Source organism: Symphodus melops, assembly GCF_947650265.1.
Source record: "Symphodus melops genome assembly, chromosome: 6".
In the NCBI taxonomy this organism is placed as follows: domain Eukaryota; kingdom Metazoa; phylum Chordata; class Actinopteri; order Labriformes; family Labridae; genus Symphodus; species Symphodus melops.
In genome coordinates this window covers 21,000,627-21,018,968 of record NC_136696.1, presented here as the reverse complement: position 1 = coordinate 21,018,968, position 18,342 = coordinate 21,000,627, and the positions used below count along the sequence as shown (strand labels likewise).

General features: G+C 42.8%; 1 protein-coding gene across 4 annotated transcripts in view; it reads left to right on the top strand.

The window, feature by feature from the left end:
- Window positions 1-18,342, top strand: part of LOC306825361 (CUGBP Elav-like family member 2) — a 29,886-nt gene that overhangs the window by 7,867 nt on the left and 3,677 nt on the right. For 3 of the 4 annotated variants that reach the window (XR_013779246.1, XR_013779247.1, XM_079346062.1), the window contains exons 2-13: window positions 5,195-5,391; window positions 8,948-9,030; window positions 10,675-10,723; window positions 11,284-11,418; window positions 12,338-12,417; window positions 13,598-13,759; window positions 14,527-14,590; window positions 15,250-15,387; window positions 16,002-16,127; window positions 16,542-16,718; window positions 16,906-17,052; window positions 17,167-17,347. Coding sequence is in view for 1 of the 4 variants with exons in the window: in XM_079346062.1 (XP_079202188.1) it covers window positions 5,195-5,391; window positions 8,948-9,030; window positions 10,675-10,723; window positions 11,284-11,418; window positions 12,338-12,417; window positions 13,598-13,759; window positions 14,527-14,590; window positions 15,250-15,387; window positions 16,002-16,127; window positions 16,542-16,718; window positions 16,906-17,052; window positions 17,167-17,294 (1,486 nt within the window). In the remaining 3 variants the exon portion in view is untranslated. Of the gene's footprint in view, window positions 1-5,194; window positions 5,392-8,947; window positions 9,031-10,674; window positions 10,724-11,283; window positions 11,419-12,337; window positions 12,418-13,597; window positions 13,760-14,526; window positions 14,591-15,249; window positions 15,388-16,001; window positions 16,128-16,541; window positions 16,719-16,905; window positions 17,053-17,166; window positions 17,348-18,342 lie in introns of those variants that run through there. The other variant, XR_013779245.1, reaches the window with a different exon arrangement.

Genomic DNA, 18,342 nt, shown 5'->3' with positions numbered 1-18,342 from the left:
TATCCTTGTTGTGAATCTTTCAGTATCTTAAAGTTCCATTTTTGTTCTTGGGTTCCCGATTTGATTCAGAATCAGTTTTTTTTTTTTAAATTTCACAATAGATTCCTTATAGGACACAAAGGGGGGCTTATTTCAGGACCTACTCCAGTCTGCTGACTTCCAAGAAGCTGCAAGTTGTTATTTAACATAAAAAAAGAGTTCAGCTTTAATATTTGGAATATTTAATAGTCTGATTGCAATAATGTTCACAGAAACAATCTAAAACACTTTAAGATTCTTAACTTTTAAAATACTTTATACATGATACCATTTGTGGGCTCAATACAGCTAACTATCAGAAAGTTGCCTGTAATAAAAGATCCCACTCCTTCATTGTTGATGCTGCTGTAGAAGCACAGGGCTTTGACATGAAACAGCTGGTGGGTGGTTTTTATTGCCCGTTTAGAATTAGCGGGCAGATCTGTAACGTGAAGCCCCGTGCGTTGGGTCGCAGTTGTTCCATTTATTTGAAGTCCGTGTGATGGCATTTGAAGAGCTCGGCCACTTGAGTCATTCCTCAAATACTTGACTTTCTTTTTTTTTTTTTTTTTTGTTTGCTCTCACACTTTCCTTCAATGAAAACAAGGCGAGCTGAATGTCTTTGCTGCTCCAAAGACTGAGTACATCAGTTTATCACACACAGGGATGCATCGCTGACGCTGAGAGCTCGCTAATGTTACTAGCATGGCTGACGAGCGAGGAGCGCCACAGACCCTGTGCCGCATCAGTTTAAGCTACCAAAGAAGGCTGAGGTGTTGCAGGACAGAAAATACCAGCAGTTGGTTTGCAGTGCTCAAGGTTGCTGCTGCGGAAAATGTACTTAAAGTATGTTTGGAAAAATAATTTGACCCGATGAATTAATTAAAAACTGTAGAAATTAATCATTTTTTCCCAACACGTCAAGAACATATTTCCTAACCTCAGCAGATGTCACTTTGAACTGATATTCTTCTGGCAGATTCCGATCCTGGTATGCAGCTGTCACTTTTGTGGTAGCCAAGCTATTACAGCTCAGTTAAGCTAGTTCAGCTACAGCTAGTTCAGTTTCATCACTTCCTGATTTTTAGAGGGTTGGAGGTTTGCATTTAGTAAACTAGCTGTTGACTCTATGTACAGACTTTACAATATATTGTTTAGCCACTCGCTTTCGTACAAGCGTATACATGTTGCCAGAAACCGTATATCTGTAATTCCATCAGCGTGAGACATTTAGAAACTCTTTCTTCTACCTGCCGCTGTGACTGGTAGATTAAAAGAGGCAGCATAATGTTGAGACATATGAAATTATTATCAAGGCTTATAGTAGCTCATAGCAATATGCGTTTTTTAAAGGTAGAAGTTTCAACTGTTTAAGAAAATTAGAAACGTACTCTTTGTCCCACTCTTTAACAGGAACAAAAGATTATTTTAGTTTATAATATCTGGCAGCAGATTGGCAGGGCTTTTTCAAGTGGGACAATAAGTCAGACACAGAAACATCAATACAACCACTTTATTTCCAGAATCAAACACTCTATTTTGCTGACTGAAACAATGACCATATGTTTATTTTCTTTTTAAGGGTTGTATACAGTTTAATGCCACATGCTTATCTGGTGGAAGTCATGGGGAAACAGTATTTACAGCCCTCCTTTGTCCACGAGTCACAGCCACGGCCTGCTCGGTTTAATCATCTCATGCAAGGACTTGAGACAGCCAGACATGAGTTCAAACACACCTTCAGCAGGTAGACCCGTTGCAATGGAGATGCTAATCCGTGGCTCTCAAGAGGACACGGAGCCAAGCCATTCCAGCAGATATCCCATCATTGTTAGCAGTGACGTGAGGAGGGGCCGAATCCCTGCGGGCCGCATGCACTTAGGGCTGCCCGGCTCTGCTCATAAAGACAGCACAAGCCCTGTACCGCCATTACAAAACAAACAGATGTTTAATGGGTGAAAGGTGTTAATTTAGTACCCACACATTCACACTTACATGGTCGTGTCAAGCTCCTAATTCAACAGTGCTGACTCTCAACATATCAACCGTATTTTGTATGTATTCTTTATCATATTTTATTATAATACTTCCAGTTCATTCAGTAATATTAATTTGAGACATACAAACTGTTTTGTATTAATTTAAACTTATTGATGGATAATCCAGGACTAGTGCTAGGTGTGTATTTTTATTTTCATTTCTCTCCAACTGTCTCTATCTACAGACAAAGCAGAACTCAGAGGGGAGTTCAGTGAAAATAAGGCTTTTTAAGGACTTTATTTTGCTTCCTCTATTTTGAATACTTCGTCAATTCCAGTTTTTCAAACTGTTTTTCTCTTTGCAGCATATTTCATGAAATGGCCCTCAGCAAAATGGCGCATGGAGTGCCACGGGCTAAACTGGATAAATGGTGTCACCCGCCAGCGCTGTGGCCTTAGCAGACATAGCTTCGATGTGTTCCAAAGCATTACTCTGACTTGGCCCATTGTGCTGTAGAGGAACGGTGAATAGTGTTCTCCAGCAGGGGGGAACAATATGTGATTGTTCCCCTGCTGTGGTGAAGAAGCTGTAGGTTACTCTCTGTACCATCGCCAAGCGCCTCAGGAAGAGATGCACAGCAAAATCTCTGTCTGGTAACCAGCGATTTTTGGAGGTTTGGAGCTCTGCTGTGCCGTTTTTACTTAACTGTTGGAGTGGACGAGAAGGGGGAACTCGACACTTATCTGGCGTACAGACTTTTCTTTCACTGGAGCTTTTCTTTTTTTCTTTTCTCGTTAATATATCATTGTATTGACAACTGCGAGGAAAAAAAACACTTGTTCCGCACTGTGGAGTTATTTTAGATGAAGAAACTAAAGAGTGATTTGTTAGCATGTCATTAAAGTCCCTCAAGGAGTTTGGTGTTTCCGCAGAACGGCTGGGCACATTCTGTAAGAGATGGATGGCCCGCGTCCAAAGGTCTGTGTATTAAATTGTTTTTACATCGGTATATCAGTCTTGATTTTACAACGTTGTTGTCACACTTGTGGTACTGTGTGCCAGGCTCGCATCTTTTGGACAACAGGCTATCAGCTTTGTTCTGTATGTGGGATTCTTTGCACATCTTGTCCTTACCCTGCTGCTTTATTCTGTATTATTGTATAGGGCTAATGAACAATATAAGTTCATCAATGCAGTTCAATATGTTTTTTTTACCAATTCAATATTAGTTCAGAAAATCCTGAAATCGATGGTTTTTGTTTGTAATGAAGCCCACCTCCTCCGAGGCTGCCATACTGGGTTTGGTGTTTAAACCCCTCTTGACTAAACGTGTAAATCCATTTTGGAGGTTTGGTTTGTTCTGAACCAATACGAATGATGCTCACATTATGATTTAACACATTTCAGATGGTACTCTAAAGAATTATCTGCACATTTCTGTAATCTTCTGTTATTAAAACAATATCAAAATCAAATCTTGACCCCAAAAAATCCAAGTGAGATTAAATTGTGAAGTTTTGAACAATAACCAGGCCGAGTATTGGATGGCTTCGTTGTTGAAATGACTCTTCTGTTTTTAACGCTGTGGCTGGCTGAATCTCGGGCCTCTCTCCGGTCGCCAAGCCTGGAAGGAAGTGTTTGTGTGCTTGATTTTGTGTGTGAGTCAGACGGAGGTGCTCTAGTCAAAGGTACACTGGTGGGTATTGATTCTCTGTCCCTGAGGCTTGTCTCACAGGAAACTGGAACAATTTATTATTTCACTGTTCTCCATCATCACCCCACTACCCCCGACCACCCACATTGTTGATTTTTTTTTATTTTTTTTTTTGGTTGTTTGCTTTGCGAATTCAGAGTTGTCCATTATTGCGGAGATATTGTTTCAGCATCAGCCACACTGAAAGGATTTCATGCTCTGTGTCCATTTTGTTTTTCTGGGAAAATGAGATTACATTTTTTTTTTGTAAAACTAACGATGGGCTTCCAGGGCTTTGTCTGGTTCAATAATTAAAATGAGATGGTGTCACCTTTGTAACCTTTCTTACAGTGTACTTTAATAACTGCATTATTGAAGATCCTAATTTATCATACAAATGTATGTGCCCAAAAAAACCAAAGTCAATGCAGCATGAAAGCAAATATGTTATATCCAAAGTCGAATTTAAGGCGATGAATCAAGTGTGGGGGTCCTCCCCCTGGATGTAAATCTTGTGTGTGTGTGTGTATATGTGTATATATATATATATATATATATATATATATATATATATTAAACTATTTGGCAGAAATCAGTCAAAGCACAAGCTGAACGCACATTCTGCATCGGGCACGCGTGTAGAGCAGCCACTTGTGGACAAAACCTCTTAGAACAGACGTTTTTACAGCTCGTCCAGAACTTAAACATCTTCCCCACCTTTTGTCCTTCTTCCTCTGATTTAGTTCGGCACTTTCCTGTGTTTGATATACAGTTGAGGAGAGCGCGCCACAAAGTTCTGGATGCAGGAAAAAACTTAGAGCACATAAAATCACTGTTTCATCAGTTTTAAGATAAAGCTGCATTGCTAGATTTAGTTTTGGAGAAGGACCTGTACAGTGTGAATGTTTCCAACACTTATTTAGAACAGCACATTCTTATGAAGTGTTTGACATTTAGTTTGAACACTCATTCTTATATTGAATTACACGTGACAGTCAAAAAGTGCATTTGTTAAAGATAACAGGTTAAAATAAACCTGAGCGGTACATTTTGAAATAGACCTCCAGCAGAACTGGTTTCTCACGTCTCATGACCTTTTAGTTTAAATAAGTTAGTCACACAGTGTGCTGTTTGCACAGACGTTTGTCACTTCACATGAAATGTTTTCAGATACACTGGAGCTACTTTTTCATGATTATTTTGACTATTATCATGAAAGATCTTTTAAAATCAATAAAAGGCTGCCTGTCCTCACATTCTAGACCATTTAAAAAAAAAAACCTCAAATATTTAATCAAATGAGTTATCTTCATTAAGAACACAAAGTTCTTCATCGCCATGCTGCTGACCTCCAGTTCAGATGAGATATTGTGAAGAGGCGTCAGGCCTGAAGGATTGTCAAACTGTTCCAAGAGTCATCCCTGTTGTTGATTTTTACTGTTACAGCTTACAAATTAATTTAGCGAGGCATACTTAGAAGTTTTTTTTTTTTTCTTCTTCTAGCAACGGCAACGGCAGCAAGATGAACGGGTCGCTGGAGCATCTGGACCAGCCAGATCCAGACTCCATCAAGATGTTTGTGGGACAGATCCCACGCGCCTGGTCAGAAACGGAACTAAAAGAGCTTTTCGAACCCTTTGGCGCCGTGCACCAGATTAACATCCTCCGTGATCGTACCCAGAATCCCCCTCAGAGCAAAGGTAAGGTCACACGCTGATGAATGCTGCACGCAGGATAGGTTTGACATATAGTGTTGCGTTATCAGTTGATAGTCTGTTGGATTTAAATGTAAGACGGTGATTACTTTTTGCGGTTGCTCATCTTTTCTAAAAAGACGTTTACTTTAAGATTGGGATATGAAAGTTATGTTAAAGTCTCCTGCTCATCACCACATTTATTTTTATTTTACTTCAGGGGATAAAATTTGTTGTTTGTTCTTCATAATTACCACCATAATAAACGGATAATTCCAGAATTTGATTGGTAACTTTCCGTTCGCCACAAACAAAGAGAGGGTGGAGTTATGTTATGTTTGACCATACTGACTTAAATCAGCATTGTTTAAAGGAAATGCTTCTGAACTGCAATTTTCCATCAAGACATCTTTCGGTGCACTCAACTTAGAAATGGTGCTTAAGTTGACTGATTCAGTTTACGTTGCAATTAGAGGAGACTGAAGTGGCAGCCTGCTGTCTGCAGAGAGCTGCAAAGTGCCGCTGGAAGTGCTTAGTCTCCCGTAACTAACTGCAGGTGAATAAAGTGAATGAGATTCTCCCTGATGTTACTGTCTAGGGTTTACAACATCATCCAAATATTCAATTCCCTTGATGGTTGAAGGGCTCACTGTGGTCAAAGGAGTTAATCCACTTATGGGTGTAAATGTGTCAGGGCTCCGTTTGATGCTCTTAGACTCTTTGTCTAAATACAAACTTTTTCTTTTAGTGCTGCTGGAGCTTCAACGGCCACACCAAGAGGTTAAAAGCTAATCGACAAGGCCATGTTGACCTTTCAGTTTTTGAGGTGTCAAGATCCGTTTGCATTAGGGAAGTGGATAAAAAGCTTCACTGTGGAATTGGTCTGTAAATCATCTGTGGAGTTCTGAGAGCTTGTTGTTTCAGTCTGGTAAATATGTGGATGTAGTCAACTAGCAGGGTCCTCACTTTTTGTTTTCGTGCCAAAGTTAAAGACGAGTTACGTCAATCCTGCTACTGTGAGACACACGTGATGCCTTTCCCCCTTTTCCAGCATCCATTCAGATTCAGTATGTTTTTTTTTTTTCCTGCAGAAATTCAGATTGAGCTAATGTGAGAACGCAGCCGGATATAATCAGGACAATTCACATCGAGCGAGTGGAAGTGGGTGTTGAGGTTTATTCACTGCGATCGGTGCACGACCAAAGACTGAGTGCACATCTCCATGCACGCATTGAAACTGCTGCATCACTTTCTCTGTGCCAGTATGTTCTTCTCCACTCTTTGCTGATTATGGGAAACAACACACACCATTGATAAATATTCTCCTTTAGCATTTGTAGTGACAATTCCTTCTTGCTTGATATAAAATTGTTACTTCTGTAATCGGAGCCGATGTTTGTTCATCGTGCACGTCCACAATATATTCCTCACAGATCTGTCGTTTTCGTTGGGTTTCTCAGTTTTGTTCACAACCACAGAATCAGATCCAAACCTAATATATCTATTATCTCTAACTTCACAACGTAACACAATCAAAAAACATTTAGCCGTGTAGCTCCTCCACCTGAGAATGGGGACGATCTTATTTTTCTCACCACAAATTAAATCCAAATTAAATCCAAATTAAATACAATTTAAATCTAATATAATTTAATAGATTCAATGAATAATTATTTCTGACAATCCAAAACATGTGCTTTATTAGCACCATCTTGAGTCAGACTTCTTAAACTAAATTAAACGGATTTAAAATGGCCTCTACAACGTTGAATAACCGACTCTGCCCATTCCACGTTGTTCTTTTCAGAATCAGTTTTGTTGTTTAACACACAAGGAATTTAACTTTGTCAGGCTGTACTCTCGCTGTACATTGTATAGATTAAATATTAACAATTAAACAAAAATATAAATAAGTAATCAAAGACTAATATTTGTTTACTGATATTTTTGTCATGTCTCGCCTTAGGAGACCCCGCCCCCCCTCCTGTCTGACCAGGATAGATCCTAGAAATAGTCCACGACTGAAACACCTCTTGATGCAGTACGCTAAAACAAAACACTTCCTGATTTTAGGACTTGACTTGGTTTCCAGCGTGTCACTTTTCCTTTTTAGCCAAAGAACATCTGTCGGTCAGAGCCCTAGTGCGAACGCGTCCCGCAGCCAGGAAGGACGTTGCATTTATATAAAATGTATGTATTGTGACCCACAACGATGAAACGACAACTTCAAACACTCTGTTTGAAGGTGTATCAGAAAATCTCCTGGGTGTATATATAAATATACTGTGCAGTTCCCTGTAGAGGCTGAAGCGTTCAAAGCCCCCCTTTTATAGCAGAACCCTCCCCTGTTCTTTGTGGAGTGTCAGCTGTGATAGCCTATTGACATGTTAATGCAATGTTAATGTATTCTGATAGATAATCTGGCTTGATCACAGCAGTCTTTGGTTCACCCAGCCTGTGTGAGGTGAATTTGTTGCGGCAGCATCCCCCCACACCCATCGCTTCTTCTCCTCCGAGCAGTCGTACTCTTGATGGTAAAGATGGCCACTTGATATTGTTGTCATCCGGTTTTTGTTTGGCGTGTCGTTGGAAGTGTTTTAATCCCGTTCTACTTAGGCCGTTTACTTTTCCAGGCATGTATTGAAGAGCCGTTCGATTTGCTGTTGTTGTTTTTTGGGTCACATTTACTGCAGGTCATGAAAAAATCATCCGATGACTATCACGCCTCTCTGGGTAGTTTATTTAGCCCCAGTAATTCGGAGGCCGCGAAGCAGCACAGAAAGAGAGCTCAGCTGCTTGTGAGAGAGAGAGAGAAGAGAGCAGCTCGATGCATATTAGAGTTCAACAGCCCTCCCCACGGCCTGGGAGCTCCAGTAACAGCATAATACACACTATGTAGGTCAGAGACGCTGCAGTGCTCCACTTCTCCAGCCCAGTGAAACTGACAGGCTGGAACGCCACTGGCGGTCTGCTGGGACGGAAGGATGAGAGGCTTTTTTTTATTTTTTTATTTTATTTTTTCCCTCCCCCTCCTCCGCTCTTCTTTTCTTCACCCCCCTCCCCCACCGCCTCCTCCCATGATTCCATTTCCTTTCTCCCACTCCTGCTCCCTCTTGTCTTTGTGCAGTTTTTCGTGCCTCCTGTATGTGTCTTTCTGTGATTGGGATTCTTACGTAATGTGGCACTGCTCCCTCAGATGTGTTGTTACAGTGCCCTGGCATGCCTGGCCACTGTTGACCTGTGGACTGTGCATCACTGCCTCCTGACAGCTATCCAACCCTGTGGTCATCTCATGTGGTGTCGCACAACAGCCCTCAACTATCTTATTACTCTTGTGTCCTCGCTGCAAGCTCCTACATGAGCTGCGTGCAACATGGTGCTAAGAATATCCTGTCACATGTTTCTATTATCATATGCAGAGACCTTAGCCTCATCCATTTAGCTACTTGACTGCTCTGCAGCAGTCGTTGGATTACATTTACTGTCTGTATGCACTGCGTTTCTAATGCCGTTTTTGTCTCTCTCCCCCCCGCCCATTCTTTGTTCCCGTTTCTCTCTGCAGGATGCTGTTTTGTAACTTTTTATACAAGAAAAGCTGCACTGGAGGCCCAGAATGCACTGCACAACATAAAGACCTTAAGTGGGGTGAGTAAGCGCAGTATGGGCTGCATTTAGCTGCTTCAGCCCCTCGACGTCCGCGGCGCAGGCTGCGAGCTGTGCACCGGCCGATAACGAGCTCTCGGCTCACTGAGCTGCATGTTTTGGCCTCAAAAATATCTTCGCCCCTACTATGCCCGAACACTACACTGAAGGCTGCGCCAGCACACTAAACTGAAAGGCGAGCTGACCCTACACACATTCATGCAGGTATCAGGTAAATTGTGCTTGAATGACCAGGCAGCAGGCTGTTCTCTCAAATGCAGGACCCGACCCACAAAGTGAAACTAATATTGATGCTTGTCTTCATAAAGCACACTTTTATTTCCCTAGGTTGGATGTATAAAAGGATGAAGATATTTTTACAATGCAGCCTGTGCTAACGTAATTCCTTACCTGATTTATCTAGAGATTAAAACCCAGCCAGCCGGAATAAGTGCAATTGCGTGTTAAACCACTGCAAATCTGCTCTGCCTATACAGCGCTCTAAATGACTCTCCCTTCCAATCGATTTAGATCTATACCAAACAACTCCCGTCGTCAATTAAATCAATAGCCCAGTCTATTGGAGAAAGGAGCTGTTGTCTGCGAGGTTACAGGTAAATATTGAGCCGGCTTGACGAATGAGGGTTTCAGTTCTGAGTATACAGCCGCCGCTCCCTTCAGCAGAGGACTATCCATCACACAGACGTTTCAAAGAAAGTGTGGTCTAACAGCTCAGCTCTTGCATCCCAATCCCCCGGTCATACTGTTACTGGCATTGACTGCAGGTGACTGCGTTTTGGTTTGCGTGACAGGAGAAAAGCTTGTTTCCCTGTTCCAGTTTTCTCTCCCTTCTGTGCCGTGCTCTCCTTGGTCAGCAATGCGAGCCAGTGCCCATACTGAGCAGGCCATCTGTCCGCTTGTTTTTAGTGCTCGTCAAAAACAAACCCACCACTTTTCATAAGTACAACCTGCTGAAGCATTTCATGAGCTTCATATTTTTCTTTTCTTTCTCTTAGAATGGCAGGTAGAGAAATGTATTCATTCGAAGGAATCCTACGGTGATATGAAGGAACAGGTCCTAACACAGTTGTCCTGCATCCCTTTTCTCACAAAATAAAGCAAAAAAAAAATAAATATGTTGTGTTTAGAGATTTGAGTCTGCCTCGGATGAGATTCTTTACTGCTCCGTTTTACTGCATTTTGTTCTGTGAGATATTATGTTAAACAGTGTATCATGTCAGACAAAGACAAAATGTCCTCATGGTTGAGAGAAACAGGACTGGCTTGCTTGTCAACCAGCTATTTAAAATGAAACTCCCAAAAAAAAGATGAGCAATGTTGACAGTAGGAATCAATAGATGCAATCACAAGCCTTCAATAACGAAAGGAGGGAAATTGGAGAGTGTAGAATTTGATCCCTGCCATCAGCTCGTTGACACTTCCTCCATTTGGCCATGATGAGCGGTGATTTGTGTCTGAGTGAAAGGCCGAAACAAGGGGCAGAGAGCGCTCGAAGACGGTAGGTTTAGAGACGAGGATGAAGATATGAGACTCCCCGCGAAGAGAGATAATGAGGACAAGCACCTGAATATTTTATAATTGTGACAAGTGCAGCTCTGAACACTTCTGTCCTGTCTTTCTTTCCAGATGCATCATCCTATCCAGATGAAACCCGCTGACAGTGAGAAAACGAGTGGTAAGTGGTTTCACGCGAAATGCAGGGTCACACCAATTGAAGGGAATGTAGAGGCATGATGTCTGTGTAGGAACATCGTATTCAAGGAGGCGAGATTTTAGCCTTGACAAACTGGGTGTGAGATGTGAAAGAATAAAGGGGCTGGATTGTGGGTCAGTTTAATGGGAAGTAAAAGCCTGAGAGGAACTTAATTCAGGGAATGCACAGCAATATGCCATTTTTATATGGAGTCGGGGGTGAGGAGGATTAAGGGCTTTAAAAGGCACCAAAGGGTGAAGAGTAAAGCAGGTGTAGAGGATCTTGAGGACAGCGCAAATGGATGATACAGTCATCCGTCTGGAGAAGTCGACACTCAGGCAAACAAAGCTGCAAGTTACAGAGATTTGTGCTGGAGACTGGCACCTTGAGTGAGAGGCAGAAAATGTAGTGGCACGAAGAAGAAAAAAAAAAAAAAAGATGCATGATTTAACACTTGATTCAACTGCTCCTCTTTCAGTAAAGCACAGTAATTGTTTGGGTTTAACCGAACGCTGTTCTTTCTTTCTCTCATGCATGCACAGCTGTCGAGGACAGAAAACTCTTCATCGGAATGGTTGCAAAGAAATACGGCGAGAACGAGATCCGAATGATGTTCTCGTCTTTCGGACAGATAGAAGAGTGCCGAATCCTCCGGGGACCAGATGGTCAGAGCAGAGGTAGGTGTGCTCTCGGCACAGGCAGAGTGTTCTTGGCCTCACAGCCTGCCGCCTTCAGCACAGCTCAAGCACATAGTCTCATCAAGTATTCACACAGGCCCCTCCCTACTTCTTCAAATCAACCCCCTCCGCCCCCATATCAAGTGCTGTTCACCTCAGTGGCACCCATTCCATCCCCATATTCTGCCCTCCCGTCACTGTTACACTCAGCCTCCAAATCGCACAGTGAAGGGCCATTGCGCTTGCTGTCCAGCACAATGGCCCGTCTCCTTGGCAACCGTTGGCTGCTAGTGTTCGTGGGCTCAGCTGGCAGGCGGCTCGGCTCAGCTCAGCTCCTCCTTTACCGCCTCCTTCATCACACTCAACAAAGGCTGGAATTAGCCTGTCGTTGCATCTCCTACATACCTCTCTACTGCATCAAGTCTCAGACAGCAGGCAGCACGAGGCTCTCGTGTTGATGTACGTGATTAAAACTCAAGGCAGAGATTGCTGCCTGTTAAATTCTGCTCGTTTTCAAGGTATGCGATGTAACTACGGTTTATAATACCCCTTTTGATGTTTGCAGATCTGACATATTGAGGCAAATCAAAGCCTTTCAGTGTGAATTTATGTGTGCATTTTATGTGTATATAATCACATTGACTGTTTCACCACGTAGTCAAGCCTCTCTGGGTGGCAATTTAATCCGTCAATCACTGTGCTCATGTGACACGTGTTACTGTTCTCCTTGTTGTGTTCTTTCTCCGTGTGCTAACCAGTGAGGGTGGGTCTGTGTGCTTGGGAGTTGCCATTTTCTGTACTGTAATGTGTTTTTTTGGGGTTCATAACGAGTTGTCCAAACCTTTTGTCTTGTTTTGTTTCTTCTTGTCCCTCCCTCCCCCCCCCTTCCCCCTCTCCTATTGTCCCCCCCCCCCTACAGGCTGTGCGTTTGTCACATTTGCTACCAGGGCAATGGCACAGAATGCAATCAAAACCATGCATCACTCTCAGACTATGGAGGTACTGTACCCCTTAGCACCTATTTCTCATTTTCCCCCTTCCCCTGTCATACATTTTGCTGCCCCCTTGTGTCGGAAAGATGAAGAACCTGCCCAAGCAGATGGAGTCCATTCATCACAGAGCATGAGTCCTATCCAAAACCACTCTTGCCAATTACAAAATGACATTGTTGTCCATAAACTAATTGAATACAAGTTGAAACGTTGCCTCTCATAGCTGCTGAATCTGGAGCTAAAAGAACACAAATGCTGTCAACTCCAATTGAAGCTGAACTAAATGAATCTTTTATTGCTGATGATCATATTTTGGAGCCTAGCCACCACAGTCTGCCATAATCCATCCATATTTTAGACCACATGATCGAATATAGGTTAGCAATGAATTAACCCAAACTGGAGTAGCGATCTATCCTAAGAGACTTCTCCAACAAACTGGGTCCATGTCATTGTCAAGCTTTGTGGAAGTGGAGCAGCAGTAATTTGACAGCTCGCAGGTCAGAGGCTCCCCAGTGAAGCATCAGACCAAGTCTAATTAGCAGCCCCACCAAACATAACACTCCTCCTACCAGATTAAACACCGGCCCCAGTGGTGGTGCCACCTAATATACCCTGCAGTTTCAACCTGCAAAAAAATTCTCTGCAAAGGCAGGTGCTGCAGGTGCAGAAGCCATTTTCCCTGTAAGCCTGGTCCCTGTCTGGCTTTCAACTCTTAGTCATTAGCACCGCATGCCTCATGTACATGCGTCTCTCTCAACAGAATGTGACTGTTTCTGAGACTGTGTGTGTGTCTGTGTGTGAATGTGTATATTGTAATGCATTTTTCTTGTTAATGTCTGCTGACATATCTTCATTTGAATGTTCTGTTTTAAGTGTTGTCTCCATCTATTGTCTGCTTGTCTGTGGACTCCATTCAGGTCCTTAGAGTGCTAAAAAAGATTCACTGTCTGCAGCATTATCCTGTGCCCCTTTCTGGAATGTGACCTGGCTCAGCTATGCATGGCAGATGTCCTCTTGCGTGTTAGCCTTGATATGAATGCAACAGGAATAAAAATGTCTCGAGGCATAGCCGATACCCCTTTTTTTGAAAAATTCCTAGCAATGACTTTGTCCTTGCATAGGCAGATAAATCCTCACTTTGCTTCTGAATTATTTTGACATTTCTGACCTCTTTGCTGCTCCAGGGTTGTTCCTCACCTTTGGTGGTGAAGTTTGCTGACACACAGAGAGATAAGGAGCAGCGGCGCCTGCAGCAGCAGCTAGTGCAGCAGATTCAGCAGCTCAACAGCGCCTCTACCTGGGGAAACCTGGCCGGCCTGGGGACGCTCACACCACAGTACCTGGCAGTAAGTATTTCTCAAACATGCAGCACTGCTGAGGTCCATAAACACTCTTTAACTATCATGTGGTGCAGCTTCAGTGAGTTGTATTTCAAGTTCGAGTATACAGATAAGTAGATGGCAGTTTAAAATAATGTATGTAAAGCAATACTTTGTCTTGTGTGCTGTTAAAGTTCATGTTCAAACAATTCAACCAACACAAACAAAATATATGAAATCATCACTGAGGCTGGTTTCCTTCTCTTTGTTAAAGCAGCAATCTCTGGAAGAACAAAAGGTGCTGCTGCTTTTAAGTCGTCCTTCTGCCTTTTCATTCTCAAATCTTAGAAAAAATGTTAGAAACTTTGACTTAACGATCAGACAGATGAACGTAATACTGATGTATATAAAAAGCAAATAAAGAGATATAAAATACTGCACAGTATTGAAGAAACTGCACCATAAACTCTTTTCACAGAGTGGGATCAGAGTATTACAGCTTGCAGTATCAATATGGATGTAGAAAGACGTAATGACAGCTGGACTAAAGTTTTGTAGAAATGTAATCTGAAAAAGTGCAAGTGTTAGTAAACTGCCAGAAGAAATGTACCGTCTGGACTTCTTTTTGATGAATTGCAATTTCATTAAATGACATTAGTAAGATGAAATAAAATCAAAGAGTATAATATCACACCTGTCTTTAGTTTTTACTGTGTAACCTCTAAATTGTTCATATAAGTTCTAATATTAGAAGGAGCATCGTTGAATTAATTTCTAATTTATTTTCTCTTCAGCTTCTGCAGCAGGCCACCTCTACCAGTAACCAGGGCAGTTTCAATGGTATTCAGAGGCTAGGAGGTGAGTTGGTTCCTTCACTTGTCAACACTGCTGCTCTGAAGGCATGTTCTATAAATGAACAAGCTGGCAATTACAATGTCACAAATCTTATGACTCATTGCTGCAAGCTCACATTTTTCCTTTTTTTTTTTTTTTTTTTTTTTTTACTGCAGTATATCACATCTCTCTATTAGATAAGTGGCATAATAATAATCACTGCTGCTATTCCGGGCCTGTGCACGCCACTTGTGGGCGAACGCTCCGCACATAGCTATGACTTGGCTGTTTCTGACTTTATTCACTGTCCTTTCCCTAAAAACAAATGAATAAAAAGGCCCAAAACCAAGTTTTATATCATAAACGAAATGAAAGCAAAATGAAACAAAATGAAATAAATTGAAACCTGACCGCTGGGTCAATAAAAATCTGAGATTGATTTCAAGAACGCCATTGTATCCAGGGCGTGTAATACCAGATTAGGGATAGCATTGTCCCAAAAGAGGCTTTTGTCCTAACCCTTATTTTTGGGTGGGGCTATAGCCTTTGCACAAGAGGGGAGCCCATTCTACCAACTGAGCTCCACCGAAGCCCCGATATCTGCAACTTTTATGTTGTGTTCTGTAGAAGTTTGTTTCCCCTTTGAAGTCATTGACAACCACCTCTGTTTACTGTTCTCCCAGCCGGTGTGAATCCCCTACAGCTGCAGAACTTGGCCACATTAGCGGCTGCTGCGGCTGCAGCTCAGAGTTCTGGCAGCCCAACCTCCACCAGCGCCCTCTCTTCAAACAGTGGAGCCCTGGGAGGCTTGGGCAGCCCAGGTAATTAAACAACAGCACTAGTGAAATTGATGGGATGGGCAGTGCTGCACGTACACTATTGAGCATCCAGGAAGTTATACAAGTTGGTGATGGGCACGGTGGTTGTTAGTTTAGTTAGAAGAGCCTGTTCTGTGTGATTGTGTGTCTGCTCAGTGGGGTTATTTTAACATTTTAAATTTAAATGAAAGTCTGAGCAAGAAAACTGGACACACATTTCACAGTTGGCCTTCCTGCTGCTGTGATGGTATTTACTGCTCTGAATATCTCCCTTGCCCACTATTTGCCCAACGAGTCCAGCAACTCCTCGTTTATTTTATGGGAGTTAATCACCCACATATAAAATGTTATGAGAGTCCCCGTTTCCCCTTAATCTGTGTAAATGTAAATTGGCTCCATCTGTCGGATTTGAGCATCTTGCTGCTGTGTTAATGACCTCCTCTCGTTACGAGACAGATTTTAATCTGCCTCCTCACTGCTGTGTCATCCTCTCATAACAATTTGTAGTAAAAATACCACACACTAGGATGGATATACTGTAGGACGTTTGAAAATGAGGAAGTCCCCCCCTCTGTGGTAACCCATATGTCCTTCTTTTTAATTGTGTCTTCGAACAGCCTGTTCATCAGCAGGGTCCAGCGCAGGAGCTGCCATGAACACCTTGGCATCTCTGAGCACCCTGCAGGGTCTCACAGGGACCTCTATGGGCCTCAACCTCAACGCACTCACCAGCAGTGTTGGCGGTAAGAATTTCCTTTTTGAAAGACGGATAAAAAAAATAAACCGTGAGCTTGTGTCATTTACAAAGCTACAAAGGTTTTAGGAAGATTTTAAATGTAGGAGACTGATTATTAAATGTTTTATTTGGCAGTTGTAGTGTTGTTTAGTATGTAAATGAACACCTATTGAAAATGTCCAGCATCGTGTTAAGGTAATGATAATTCTCTGATTTGTTCTGCTGTATGACATCACAGTAGTTTTTACAGTTCACCTAATAAAGTTGCTATGATGTGGAACCTCCTGTAAAAGTTTGGTTGTCTGCCCCCTGGTGTTATATAATATGTACTACAGCTGTAGAGCACTTTGTTGCAAGTAAAAAAAAAAAAAAAACCCAGCCTGGTTCTGAATGTACAACACACTCTGACTCTGTTTTTCAGGGATGGGGGGAATGAATGGGGGCTTGGGAGCCTCCATGGCCAACGGGTCAGCAGCCAGCTCCATGGACGCTCTGACCCAGGCCTACTCAGGGATGCAGCAGTACACAGCCTCCGCCCTGCCCTCCCTCTATGGCCAGTCTCTCCTGCAGCAGAGCATCGCTGGCAGCCAGAAAGAAGGTGAGAAGTTCCCCTGAATTCACTGAAACACAGCCTCACATCTCATCGATGTTTTTAAGAGAGCACTTTTATGAAGCGGTCTTGTTTCAGTCCTGTTCACCTAACTTCCATCCACTTTTATTTTTAATCATCAGAGGAAACTTAACTGCTATCTAACTTGAGTTCATGATTTTATTTCCAAATGGAGTAGGGCCAGAGGGCGCCAACCTGTTCATCTACCACCTGCCCCAGGAGTTTGGGGACCAGGATCTTCTGCAGATGTTTATGCCTTTTGGAAATGTGGTTTCTGCCAAAGTCTTCATTGACAAACAGACCAATCTGAGCAAGTGCTTCGGTAAGTGTTTTGACACTGTTGTCCTTTTTTAAACCCTGCGACCAACATACCAGTGTAAATTGCTGGCACAAGCGCTCTCATTACTAATGCATATACACCACTTCTTGTTGTTAGGGTTCGTCAGCTATGACAATCCTGTGTCTGCCCAAGCTGCCATCCAGGCCATGAACGGCTTTCAGATTGGAATGAAGAGGCTGAAGGTTCAGCTGAAGCGCTCCAAGAACGACAGCAAACCCTACTGATCCTAGCCCTGGGGCCTCCCCCCCTCCCCAGCTCTAATGCTAGCACTGCTAGGGTAAGTTCACCCTTCAGCCAAGGTCAACACAGCAGAGACTCAGGGGGGGGCTGGGGGAAAGGAGCCCACGCTAGGAGGGAGACTCGCTCTATTCCTGATACAAAATTAAAAGTGGTTGCAATGATCTTTCCACATCTTGCTGTATTTCATTCCTGCGGTTTTATCATGTTATTTGAGTCGAATTGAATATTTTAATGTATATGATTATTTATGACTATCACTGGAGTCAGTGTTCGCTGGAGGTATTTTGTGTCGCTGTAAGTAGTGGAGAGCATCAGGTGTGTTTCCATACCATTTCATTGCCTTCAGGTCAAGAGAGACAGGTTGACTAAGGATCAGCTGTTGTGTTGAAGGGCTGCAGCCAGGCCACGCAGAACCCCGAGCCCAGAGCTTCAACCTGCGTTCGGCTTCTTACATGTCGTCTGTCTCGTTCGTTTCCCATTCTTCAATGTGAAAATCTTTTGCACTCTTAAATCCTTCAGTCTTTACTCCCCCTCCATTTCTTCCCCTTCTGTCTCCCACTGTTTCTCGCCGTCATTATATAAGCCATGTCGAGCTAGGCTACCTCTCTCTCTCTCTCTCTCTCTCTCTCTCTCTCTCTCTCTCTCTCTTTCTCTCTCTCGCTTCTTTCTCTATTAACAACCTTCAAGTCATTCCATCCATCCTCCAAGTCTCCCCATGGGACTGGCTCGAGATGGATCTCTTTGGGTGCCAAGTATACAGTTTGTGCATGTTGGAGTCTCTGCCATACGTCCTGGTGGTGTCACTTTCCTTAAATCCGTGTATTGTTTTTGTGTGTCAGGGGAAAGAAGGGGGGGAAATGTTTATCACGCTGTCCTTACTGTATGTGGTGATTTTTTTGTTTTTTTGTGCCTCATGGCTAAACAGTTCTTGTGCTGTGCCCCTAACTTTCTCTTATCTCCTCTTTGTCTTCTCTCTCTCTCTCTCTCTCTCTCTCTCTCTGTCTCTTCCTTTCATGTTTTGTTCCTTTTTTA